Raw genomic sequence first — 13353 nt, 5'->3', positions numbered from 1 at the left:
ATGGGCAGGTGTGATTGGAGTAGGCACAGGTATCGGGCTCCATTAGGGTGTCATGTGCTGATCTTAAAACCGTGTATCATGGATATGAGGTAAACAAGAACCCCAATGAGGCCATGACTTCTGCTTCAGATTCTCATCCTGCTATACAGCCTCATCTTCATTTTGACATCTCTGGTATTATCCCTTAGTTATTTTGAGTTTTAAATAAACTTAATTGTACAATTGCATATAAGAATATTTCTAGTGACCTCATTAATAATAGCCTAGTATAGCTCAATACACTTGAAACAAACCAAATGTCCTTCCACAAGATAGTGGGTAAATTGTCACATAATCATATGAAACACTACTAAGCAATGAAGAGGAATGAACCACTGATATGATGCATCTTAAAAACATTATTTGAAGGTACAAAAAGTCAGACACAGCATAATTGCATTTAAATCATGTTTCAGAGCAGGCAAAACTTGTATATAATAAGAGATATAGAATAATCGTTACCTCTGGGGGTACTGACTTGAAATGAACATGAAGGAACTTTAGGGGTTGATGAAAATGTTAATATATTGATCTGGGCAGTGGTTGTTTTTGTTTGTTAGTTTTAACTCCTAGTGACACTGTGTACAACAGAATGAGACACAGAGCAGTTCTCTACCATCCTCACAATTCTTGCTATGTTTGATCCCATTGTTGCAGCAACTGTGTCAACCCATTTCGTTGAGGATCTTCTATTTCTCCGACCCACTACTTAACCAAGCCTGATGTCCTTCTCCAGGACTGGTCTCTTCAGATAACATGTCCAAATACATGAGACAAAGTCTTGACATCCTTGATTTTAAGGAGCATTCTGGCTGTAATTCCAAGACAGATTTGTTTGTCCTTCTGGTAGTCCATGGTATATTCAGTACTCTTTGACAACACCATAATTCAAAGGCATCAATTCTTCTGTCTTCCTTATCCATTGTCCAGCCCTCACGTGCAAATGAGGTGATTGAAAATACCATGGCTTGGGTCAGGCACACCTTACTCCTCAAAGTAACATCTTTGCTTTTTAACACTTGGAAGAGGTCTTTTGCAGCAGATTTGCCCAAAACAACATATTGTTTGATTTGTTGACTGCTGCTTCCACGGGCATTGATTGTGGATCCAAGTAAAATGAAGTCCTTGACAACTTCAGTCTTTTCTCCTTTTTATCATGATGCTGCTTATTAGCCCAGTTGTAAGGGTTTGCATTTCTTGTTTTTATATTTCAGGAAATTGAAAACTAGACTACAATGACTTTTTTAATACATTCTTTATGTTGATATCACGAGCCCCTTAATTTAAGGACGTAAAGAATGATTTGACATTATTTACTTTTTAGGTATTAGTATAGGGATCACACCACAAGCAGTCATGACCACAGCTTTCCTTTGTTCATGACATTAAATTAGAAATTAAGGCATTGTGCAGGTTTGACATATATCATCTAAGGGTACAGATTATGCAATATTACACAGACAACTTTATTTAAAAAGACTACACGATGCTGATATAACTGGTCTTGCCTAGTTTCACTCTACTAACACCAACTATGTATATTTTATTTCAGTATGTACTCAAACATTGTATATATGTGTGTGTGTGTGTGTGTACTTGTGTGTATAAACATACAGGTTTTCTATTTATTTATTTTTGATGTGAGGTAAGGATTTCCTTAGAAGGAAGAAAGTTCATTAGGTATTTAGCTGATAGCGTACAGCATATCTGAGCCCTGCAGTGAATGAACACAGGCAATTACTTGTGCTGTTGTTATTGATACTTTCTACTTGGCTTTCTTCCAATCAGTTTACATTTGTTTTGCTCTCAAGCAAGACATTCTTCACCACCCTCACAGCTCCCTTTTCTTGTTTCTTTAGAAGAGATAAAACTACAATCACAAAATTCATTTATTAACATGAGAGAAAAAAAATTGTAAAGACTTTTGCCAGGTATTTAAGGCAAGTCTTTCAACGGAAACTCAATCTTTAAAAAAAAGGCTAAGACTTGAATGCTTGAGTTAATATAATATACATATGGGAGATCAGCAAGAGAATGAAGCAAGTTGTTGCCAAGACATTTACCAACGTTTCCAGAGTGTGCATATCCATACAGGCTAGTTTGATCACGAAAGGGATGTCACAGAAAAAGCTGTCCACTACCCTGGGTCCACAGAATGGCAGTTCCAAAATCATTGCCATTCGACTTATGGAATGCACAAAGCCAATGATCCTTGTTATCAAAACTAGCCAGTGGTACTTTTATCTATCTATGATGCTGGAGTAATGGAGTGGCTTGCAGATGGCCATATAACAGTCATAGGCCGTTGTCACTAGCAGCACCATCTCACCAGCTGCAAAGAAAAGCACACAGAGAATCTGGCTCATGCAGTCCCCAAAGGAGATGGTCTTACTATCCCTTAGGACATCTGCAGTTAGTTTAAGGGTGATGACTGAGAAAAGGAAGAAGTCAACAAATGAGAGATTGGCCAAGAGGAAGTACATGGAGGAATGGAGACGAGGGTCAGAGGTGATTAATAGCACATCAAGGAGGTTGCTCACAACAGTCATCAGGTACAGTGTACAAAATGGCAGTAAGAGGAAGCTTTGGAGCTCACTTGAATTACAAAGTCCACCAAAAATAAACTCTGATGCCACAGACTGATTTACTTCTTCCATTTAGTACAGTTTGCTATCATGTGACCCAAAGAGAAAGAGATGAACTAAAAACTTCTAGAATGGAAGAAAGATTTTAATGTTCAGATGTTAGAGAGCACATAAATGTTCTCATTAAAAAATTGAAATCAGCATTGCACAAAGCTCAAAATTGTAAATTATCATAAATAACTATTGTAATAAATTTTCCTTGTGAATGGTAAATAACTATTTCTTGAAAAGGACATAGACTTGTGTCTAAGAATGGGAGCTTACTAGATTTAGAAGGGCAGGTCAAAAATATTACCCATTACACAGTTCTTATGGCTATCAAAAATAAACACTCTGATTAAAAATATAAGTAATAATGTTCTCCTTAAACGATTTCTCAAGACTCGAATATACCTCTCTTGCAGGGAATCAGAAGGACCAGTCTTGATTTCTGAGCTCAATTATTTTTGTGTTTCTCTTCTTTTTTAATCATCGTTGAAAACATACATAGCAAAATATACCCCAATTCTACATGTGTATAAAAAATCAATCTAAATTCATTTTTTGTCTTCAAATTGGAATGTACTTAATCTCATTAGCTAAATAACCGAGGTTTTCTTTTACCCCTTCAATCAAATGGTAGAACAAGGCAAAATCCAAAAGTCATTAGAAAGTATCAGCATAAGGCAGAAAAAAAAAAAGGCAGAGGGATGTGAAAACAGATCTTCCCCAGCCTGGGCCCCTGGGAACTTCTAAGATTGTAGAAAGGCAGTGCTTTCTGTTAGTTTGTGGATGAGACTTCATGTAAGGAGTCCAGAAGTCCCAAGGGTTATTTGGGATTGAAAATTCTTCATCTTTCCTGTAAACACATCAAATATGTAACAGATGCAGTACTTTAAGCTTAATAACCAAATCAAACCAAGCCCATTGCCATCGATTCTGGCTCATAGCAACCGTATACGACAGAGTAGAATGGCCCCATAGTGTTTTCCAGGAGCAGTTGGTGGATTCAAACTGCTGACCTTTTGAATAACAGCCAAACTCGTTAATCACTATGCACCCAGGCTGCCATGAGCTTAACTGTTTTTAGCTCCCATCGAGTTGCTTCCAATTCACAGCGACCATAACATTAATAGATATGTATAAAAAATACCACACACACACACACAGACAGACAAAAGGACAACTTAGTCTTAAATTGGGAGGATATTAAGAGTAAAAATTAAAAAATCAGATAGTTTGGGTTATATGGGTTGCTTTTTTTTTATGAGTTGGAATCGACACAATGGCAATGGTTATTTATTTTTTTTTACCCTACAGAGATCTTCTCTGAAGCCAAATCCTTCATCATTAATAAGGCTTACTCTAGATTCTACCTTCAGTCTGAAATCAAGTCCAATCTACTTTTTGCTGTGATTAGGGTTAGTGAGTGTGCATTTGCCTCACTGCAGCATACATACACTGTGAAGAGTAGCCTCTGTCCTGAGAAACTTTCCACCTCTGTATTTTAAATAGAGCCAAGTACTTGGAACAACCTTTTATATCATGCTACTCAGGGATTCCTTAGCTTCCAACTTTCTCTGAATTGAGAGCATCATCTACTTATGTACCCTTTTCCCAGTGAGGTTAAATACAGATAAGTTAAATACAACTAAAAAGGCTTACTAAAATATAAAAAAAGGAAGATTAAAGTATTTTTCTATTTTTATGTTTGTTAGGAGCATATGACTTTCTTCCTTTTGCTCTGTATCTATCGTGAAATTGAGCTAAGCTGTCAGTTCCAGTTCTGCAGAAGTTAGATAAGTTATGTAGATGAGCAGGTGACAGCCAGCTAATCACAGTCTAATTTATTAAGATTCAAATAACTTATTAGGAGTATTTGGAGCAAATATTGAAGACCCCCTTCTTCCATTCTTTCCCATTCTTATCTGTATCTTGGAGGTAAGAGCTATCAACAACTTGGAATGGATCACGCACCATTGGGTTTCCAAGGAGTAGCTGGTAGATTTGAACTACTAAGCTTTCGATTAGCAGCCGAGCTCTTAACCACTGTGCCACCAGGATGCCATTCTTCTCATAAAAAATAAAAAAAAAAATTAGGTAGTGATGAATGTACATACCAAACATACTATGCCACTGGGGAGGTTTTTTTTCTTTCTTTCTTGTTTGCTTTCTGATTTTATTTTATTTTCATTGAGTCTTTGGTTTTCTTCATTCTCCTTTGTTCTGAATGGAGTTTAGTTTACTACCTTTATCTAAAAAGTGATGTAATATCTATCCAAATAGATAAATATTTTAGCTCTTTTGGTTTTATTTACTTAAGAAAAATGTCTCATAGTAGGATTATTTGTCATGTGTTTTTTTTTTTTTTTTAATATTTGTTATGTGTTTTAAAATTGTATTCTGGAGAAGGCTCATCAATTTGTACTCTGAATTGGAGGCTATGAGAATTTCTGTTTCCTCACAGCCTCGCCCACGGTATGTTAATTGTTTATTTTAAACGTTGACTTTTTTTACAAATATAATAGCAACTCAATATTCTTTTATTTACATTTATTTGCTTACTAGTGTGTTTGAGTGTTCTTCATATGTTTTTTGACTATATGGATTTTTTATTATGTCCACAGTCTTTATGTGTTTGGTCAATGTAAAATCAAATTTTCATTGTTATATTGAACAACATTTTCCCAACCCACCTGGAGCAAAGGAAAATGAAGAACACCAAGGCCACACGACAACTAAGAGCCCAAGAGACAGAAAGGGCCACATGAACCAGAGACCTACATCATCCTGAGACCAGAAGAACTAGTTGGTGCCCGGCCACAATCGATGACTGCCCTGACAGGGAGCACAGCAGAGGACCCCTGAGGGAGCAGGAGATCAGTGGGATACAGACCCCAAATTCTCATAAAAAGACCAAACTTAATGGTCTGACTGAGACTGGAGGAATCCCAGCGGCCATGCTCCCCAGACCTTCAGTTGACACAGGACAGGAACCATCCCCGAAGACAACTCATCAGAAATGAAAGGGACTGGTCAGCGGGTGGGAGAGAGACGCTGATGAAGAGTGAGCTAATTATATCAGGTGGACACTTGAGATTGTGTTGGCAACTCTTGTCTGGAGGGGGGATGGGAGGATAGAGAGAGAGGGAAGCCGGCAAAATTGTCAAGAAAGGAGAGACTGAAAGGGCTGACTCAAGAGGGGGAGAGCAAGTGGGAGTAGGGAGTGAGATGTATGTAAACTTATATGTGACAGACTGATTGGATTTGTAAACGTTCACTTGAAGCTTAATAAAAGTTATTAAAAAAAAAATGTATGTGGAAGATTTAACTTTCTTATACTGAAGAGTGCCAGTTTTTATTGCATGTTTTATGCATATGGTGGTATGTGTAGAAAGTTTTTCTCAAACAAAGGATTATCTAATAATAAGCCTAAAATTTCTTCCATTTCTGTCTTTTATTTGTATTTAAATATTCATTCAAAGCTCATTTTTCTTAAAGCTGTAAGGTCAGGAACTCACTTTACTTTTACCAAATATGGTAAGTTGTGGAAACCTTGATATCATAGTGGTTAAGAGTTCTGCTACTAACCCAAAAGCCAGCAGTTCAAATCCACCTTGGAAACTTTATGGGGCAGCTATACTCTGTCCTATAGGGTCACTATGAGTTAGAATCAACTTGACGGCAATGCGTGCGTAAATTGTGATATGCTGTCTTCATTTCTTCTACACCCCCATTACAATCTTCACGTTGCAGCTACTTAAGATTTTAAGACACAAATATTGTTATTTTGCTGTTCTGCCTCAATGGCTTTCTATCACTTCTAAGATTAGATCAAATTCTTAACACACACGATGAGGTTTTTCTTGTTCAAACCCATACTCTTCTTCTTTTATTTTATTCCAAATTTTTCTGTTTCTTCACGCTTTTAGGTTTTCTTCATGCCATTTCTTCTGCCTATATTACTCTTCATCCTTTTCCTCTGTTAATTAACTTGTATTCATCATTTAGATTTTAGCACAATCACCATCTTCCAGATCAGGGCAGATTATGCTGATATGAGCTGTCTTTGTTCTCAAGCACTTTGTTCGTTATGTTCACATCACTTACCTCCTTTATATTCATCTAGTAACCTGAAGTTACGTGAATAGCTATTTAACATCTAGCTCACTGGTATCGGCAAACAACAAGAAAGCAGGGTCTATGTTATATCCCAGAATGTGACACAGTGCTTGTTTCATGGGAGATTTTCATAGTAGCTGCTCAATGAACAACTGTTAAATGAATAAACTACTGTATTTCTTGTTCAGAAAGACGTTTGAGGCTGTTGGTGAAGGTGTTTCTTTCATATCAGAATTTAAAATAAACAGCACCTGGTTCTTTCAACAGCTCTGGTTCATTCCCTTATAACACTTTTCTTTGTTCCTTTCAGGTAACACAAAAAAATCAATAAATGAAACAAATTATTCTGTGGGTCTGCGTTTGTGTTCCTGGGACTTTCTACCTCTAGACCATGTAGCATTTCCTTGTTACCTGCTCTACCATTTTATATATATCAATTGTTCTGGGAAACCTCTTTGTGCTTACAGTAACCTTTGTCCTTCATTTTCATTCCCCCATGTACTTCCTGGTAACCAACCTTTTAGTCATTGATTTGTGTATTTTAGGCAGCCAGACAATGTCAGTGTATGAAGCAAATTACTCTGAGGTGTCTGAATTTGTCTTCCTGGGACTTTCTACCTCTAGACCAATGCAACATTTCCTCCTTGCTTTCTCTACAGTGTTTTATGTAACAATTGTTCTGGAAAATCTCCTGGTTGTGTTTACAGGGACTTTTGACTCTCAATTGCATTCCCCTATGTACTTTCTGTTAGCCAACGTCTCTTTTATTGATTTGTGTCTTTCTACCTTACTGGTTCCTAAGATGATCTGTGACCTGTACTCAGGGCAAAACACTATATCAGTCCAGGGGTGTGTCATCCAGATTTTTGTACTTCATGTTCTGGGTGGATCTGAGATGGTGCTGCTCATAGCCATGGCCTTGGACCATTATGTGGCCATAGGTAAGCCCCTCCACTACCTGACCATCATGAGTCCACACATGTGCATTTCGATTCTGGTTGGTTCTTTGGTTATTGGTCTCATTCACTCAGTGGTGCAGTTAGCTTTTATTGTCAATTTGGATTTTTGTGGCCCTAATGCTACTTTTTTTTTTTTAATGCTACTACTTACTATAATGCAATAGACAGCTTTTACTGTGATCTATCTCGGTTTATCAAACTTGCCTGCACAAACACCTACAAACTGGAGTTCATGGTTACTGCCAACAGTGGATTCATTTCCATGGGAACCTTCTTCTTATTGGTTTTCTCCTACATCTTCATCCTGGTCACTGTATGGAAACACTCTTCAGGTGGTCTATCCAAGGCCCTCTCTACCTTGTCAGCTCATATCACTGTGGTGGTTTTGTTCTTTGGACCATGCATCTTTATCTATGTGTGGCCATTTCCCATGGTGCCAGTAGATAAGTTCCTTGCCATTTTGGACTCTTTGATTACACCTATCTTGAACCCTGCCATCTACACATTGAGGAACAAGGACATGAGGATGGCAATGAAGAGACTACGTAGTCAATTCCTGAGTTTGAGAAAGATCTTCTAAGTAAAGGAGAATACAAGTTAAACCATTTCATGTAACACACATGCTGAAGTAATTATACTAAATTAGGAACTTATCTGACAGATAGTTCAAGTGTTTGATGTATATACCAGCTTGTTGAATAAAGGATGTTACTTCTTCCAAATTCAAGAGGGAACTATCTCGGATTGTTTTATCCAAAGTTAATGATTTATTTAATTACATATTTAATTGTTCATGTATTGGGCTATTTCTATGTGCTTTAATACTTTGAAATACTAAATGCACACATTCTTTTTATGTGGTCTATTTTTTTAATAGTCCATGCATAATCTTGAAAAGTTTGTAAAAATCCAGACGTTAGTACTCTAGTCACAAAACTACTATTGATTTTTGTTATTTTCTCTATTTACTGAAGTTGTCAGGGATTTCTTTTTACTTGAATCTACAATCAATGCCCATGGGAGCAGCAGTCAAGACAACAAATGATCTATTGTATTGGAAAAATCTGCTGCAAAAGACCTCTTTAAAGTTACAATCCCGATAAATTCTTATGGGATGTTCATGGAAAACCATATAGACTTGGAAATGGTGAAAGTATGCCCTCAGACATTAGATGACTGGATTCAGATTTATTAGCTTGAAGATTATATGCTCAAGCTTTTGAAGGCACTATGAAAATGTGATTCTCCTTATATATAAACCCAGTATATGAATAATTATATTTTATACGGAAGAGAAAAAGTATGTGAGAGAAATTTAAAACCTGAGGGAAGGAAGAAGAGATTGAGAGAAGGGGCATGTCTTAGGCTGGGTTCTCTAGAGAAGCAAAACTAGTGAATTGTTTCTATCTACACACACACAAACACACACACGCAGAGAGAGAGAGAGAGTGAGATTAATATCAAGGCAATGGGCCAGCAGGCCTTGGTTCTTTGTGGGGTGGGGTGACCCAAACTTTCATTCCTTAAGAGTTTGGGCCATTAGTAGTCATGTCAGAATTGGGTTGCTTTAGTTTTCCATTGACCTTAATCACACAGCATGGTAGTACTAAGAGACATCCTGAGGGATCTCTTGTATTCCAGACATATTCTTCTTTTCCTCCATTACGTAATATTAATCCAATTCCCTCTTGGTAATCGGGATCAATCACACCAGCCAATTTGGTAACTCTTTTTTTTGCCTTTTGATCCAAAGGCATGAGGAGTCCAAAGTGACCAGGTGGCATTCTTAACTTCCATTTAGTGGAATCAGTGATATAGGAATTATTGGGTGGGAGCATTGTTCCCTTTGGACCTAAGATCTCTGGACCCACAGAGCATAGAGTCATGGGGACGGGAAGCAAAAATTTTGCAAGTGGGTCACTAGGGGCAATAGTGAGTGGTACCACTTCCATTTCCATCCCTTGAATCCTGGACCCATGAATCCTGACTATGGAAGAAACAGCACCATATATTGGATGCTGGTTTACAGCCTATAGAGTCCCTGTAGCACATTGCCCCAACCCTGCAAATTATTGCCTCCTAGCTGGCAACATAATTGTGTGTTTAGAAGGTCATGCCATCATTCTATCAAGCCAGCTGCTTCAGGATGATGGGGAACATGATAAGATAATGAATTCCAATATTGTGACCCATTGGTGCACTTCATTAGCTATGAAGTCAGTCCCCTGATCTGAGGCTATGCTGTGTGGAATACCAAGATGGTGGAGAAAGCATTATGTAAGCACACGGATAGTAGTTTTGGCAGAAGTATTACATGCAGGGAAGGCAAATCTGTACCCAGAGTAAGTGTCCATTCCAGTAAGAACAAAACACTGCCCTTCCCTGGATGGAATCAGTCTAATGTACTCAACCTGCCACCAGGTTGCTGGCTGATCACATCAAGGAATGGTGCTATATCGGGGACTCAGTGTTGGTCTCTGCTGCTGGTAGGTTAGGCACTCAGCAGTGGCTATAGTCAAGTTGGCCTTGGTGAGTGGAAGTCCATGTTGCTGAGTCCACACATAACCTCCATCCCTGCCACCATGGCCACTTTGTTTATGAGCCCATTGGGCAATGATAGGGATGACTAGAGAAAGAGGATGACTGGATTCCACAGAATGTGTCATCTTATTCACTTGATTGTTAGAATCCTCCTCTACCAAGGGCACCCTTTAGTGAGCATTCACATAAGATCACAAATATTTTTACTTCTTTGGCCCATGCAGAATGGTCTATCCACATACCTCTTCCCCATACCTCCTTGTTACAAATTTTCCTACCATGTTCCTTCCAAGCTCTGACCATCCAGTCAAGCCATTGGCCACAGCCTATGAACTAGTACACAGTCACATATCTGGGCATTTCTCCTTTCAAGGAAAGTGAACAACAAAGTGCATTGCTTGATGTTCTGCCCATTGGGAGAATTTCCCTTCCCCACTGTTCTTCAGGGAGGTCCCAGAAAGGGGTTGTAGTGCTGCCACTGTCTACTTTCAAGTGGTACCTGCATATCACACAAAATCATCTGTAAACCAGGCATGAGTTTTCTCTTCCTCAGTCAACTGATCATAATGAGCTCCCATGAGGTCAAAGATGCAGACTGGGAGAGGGGAGGTAATATGACAGGAGTGGAGACATTTGGACCATCTCCTCATGCAACTTACTTGTGCCTTCAGGTCCTGCTTGGGCTTAATCTCTTATATACCACCAAGAATTTAATGATGGAGTGCTGTTGCACATGTCTGAATTTATAACTCTATGGGTCAGAGGATGCCTAGTCCCTGGTGGGCAGCTCAGTCTGTATGATAACTTGGTGGCCCATGGTTAAGTGTAGAGTCCCTACTAAGACCCAATAACTATCCAAAAGCTGTTTCTCAAAAGGAGAATAGTTATCTGCAGGGATGGCAGGGCTTTGCTCCACAATCCTAAGGGTCCGTGCTGTGATTCACCAATAGGGGCCTGCCAAAGACTCCAAACAGAACCTCTATCTGCCACTGACACTTCAGGTAAAATGGGGTCAGCCAGATCCTATGGCCCAAGTGATGGAGAGGCTTGCACTGCTGCCTGAACCTGTTGCAGAGGCTTGTCTTGTTTTGGACTATATTCAAACTACCTAAGTCAGTTTGTGTTACTGTGGGGGCTTGCATGTTGCTGTTATGCTGGAAACTATGCCACCAGTATTATAAAACCATCAGGGTTACCCATGGTGGATGGGTTTCAGCTGAGTTTCCAGACTAAGACTGGGAAGAAGGACCTGGCAGTCTACTTCCGAAGAAAATCAGCCAGTGAAAACCTATGAATATCAGTGGACCATTGTCTGGTATAATTTCAGAAGATGAGCCCCTCAGGTTGGAAGGCACTCAAAGACAACTGGGGAAGAGCTGCCTCCTCAAAGTAGAATTGACCTTAATGATATGGATGGAGTCAAGCTTCGGGGACCTTCATTTGTTGATGTGGCACAACTCAAAATGAAAAGAAACAGCTGCAAACATCCATTAATAATCAGAACATGGACTGTACTAAGTATGAATTTAGGAAAATTGGAAAATTGTAGAAAATGAAATGGAACACATAAACATCGACATCTTAGGTATTAGTGAACTGAAATGGATTGGTATTGGCCATTTTGGATCAGACAATCATATGGTCTGGGAATGACAACTTGAAGACGAATGATGTTGTATTCATCATCAAAAAGAACATTTCAAGATATAACCTGAAGTACAACGCTGTCAATGATAGGATAATATTCATAGGCCTACAAGGAAGACCAGTTAATATGACTGTTTTATTCAAATTTATGCACCAACCACTAAGGCCAAAGATGAAGAAATCGAAGATTTTTACCAACTTCTGCAGTCTGAAATTAATAAAATATGCAATCAGGATGTGTTGATAATTACTGAAGATTGGAATGTGAAAGTTGGAAACAAAGAAGGATCAGTAGTTGGAAAATATGACAGTGCCAGAGAACTCATAATAGAATTTTGCAAGACTAATGACCTTTTCATTGTAAATGCCTCTTTTCAAAAACATAAATGGTGACTACGCATATGGACCTCATCAGATGAAATACACAGGAATCAAACTGACTACATCTGTGGAAAGATACAATGGCAAATCTCAATATCAGTCAGAACAAGGCCAGGCTGGTTGTGGAACAGACCATCAATTGCTCATATGAAAGTTTAAGTTGAAGCTGAAGAAAATTAGAACAAGTCCATGACAGCCAAAGTATGACACTGAGTATATTCCACCTGAATTTAGAGACCATTCCAAGAAAAAATTTGACGTGCTGAACACTAATGACCAAAGACCAGACAAGTTGTGAAATGACATCAAGGACATGAAGAAAGCAAGAGGTCATTAAAAAGACAGGAAAGAAAGACCAAAATCAATAACAGAAGAGACTCTGAAAGTTGCTCTTGAATGTTGAGTTGCTAAAGCATATGGAAGAAATAATGAAGCAAAAGAGTGGGACAGAAGATTTCAAAGGGTGACTTGAAAAGACAAAGTAAAATATTATAATGACGTGTAAAGACAGGAGTTAGAAAATCAAATGAGAAGAACATGCTTGGCATTTATCAAGCTGAATGAACTGAAGAAAAAATTCAAGCTTCAAGTTGCAATGTTGAAGGATTTATGAGGAAATATTAAATGAAGTAAGCATCAGAGAAGATACAAGGAATTCACAGAGTCACTATACCAAAAAGAATTGGTCAATGTTCAACTATTTCAGGAGGTAGCATATGATCAGGAACTGATGTTATGGAAGGAAGAAGTCCAAGACGCACTGGTGAAAAGCAAGGCTGTAGGCCATTTCATAATCCATCCTTCAGTGAACCAACCAAATAAACTACTAGATCCTTTCCTAACCTCTCAAGCTGAAATGTTGAATGAAGAATCTGTGCTTAGTAGGCCAATATCAATAAACTCAAACTGATCCAACTATGTTTCTTGCACCATTATCTCACAACCTTAATAGCCATTCCTACACATATTCTGCGGGTTTCTGTTTATGCAGTGCTTGATCTGTGACTCTGAAGCCCTGAGCTCATCTCTTTGTTTCCCCA

The 13353-nt window shown here is 38.5% G+C and overlaps 1 protein-coding gene and 1 pseudogene across 1 annotated transcript; one reads left to right on the top strand and one right to left on the bottom strand.

Moving 5' to 3' along the window:
* Window positions 1-1701: 1701 nt before the first annotated feature.
* LOC104846737 (olfactory receptor 4K15-like) lies at window positions 1702-2756 on the bottom strand (annotated as a pseudogene).
* A 4585-nt stretch (window positions 2757-7341) lies between these two features.
* On the top strand, window positions 7342-8324 carry LOC135232571 (olfactory receptor 4F15-like). The gene is made up of 2 exons (XM_064291975.1): window positions 7342-7859; window positions 7898-8324. The coding sequence occupies exons 1-2, from the start codon at window positions 7342-7344 to the stop codon at window positions 8322-8324; spliced, it is 945 nt and encodes a 314-aa protein (XP_064148045.1).
* Window positions 8325-13353: the final 5029 nt, after the last annotated feature.

Source organism: Loxodonta africana, chromosome 10, assembly GCF_030014295.1.
Source record: "Loxodonta africana isolate mLoxAfr1 chromosome 10, mLoxAfr1.hap2, whole genome shotgun sequence".
NCBI lineage: Eukaryota > Metazoa > Chordata > Mammalia > Proboscidea > Elephantidae > Loxodonta > Loxodonta africana.
This window is presented reverse-complemented; position numbering and strand designations above follow the sequence as displayed.

Coding starts and splice junctions, on each gene's coding strand:
- LOC135232571 (XM_064291975.1), top strand. CDS start 7,342: ATGTCAGTGTATGAAGCAAATTACTCTGAGGTGTCTGAATTTGTCTTC. Junction 7,860..7,897: donor AATTTGGATTTTTGTGGCCC/TAATGCTACTTT, acceptor TACTACTTACTA/TAATGCAATAGACAGCTTTT.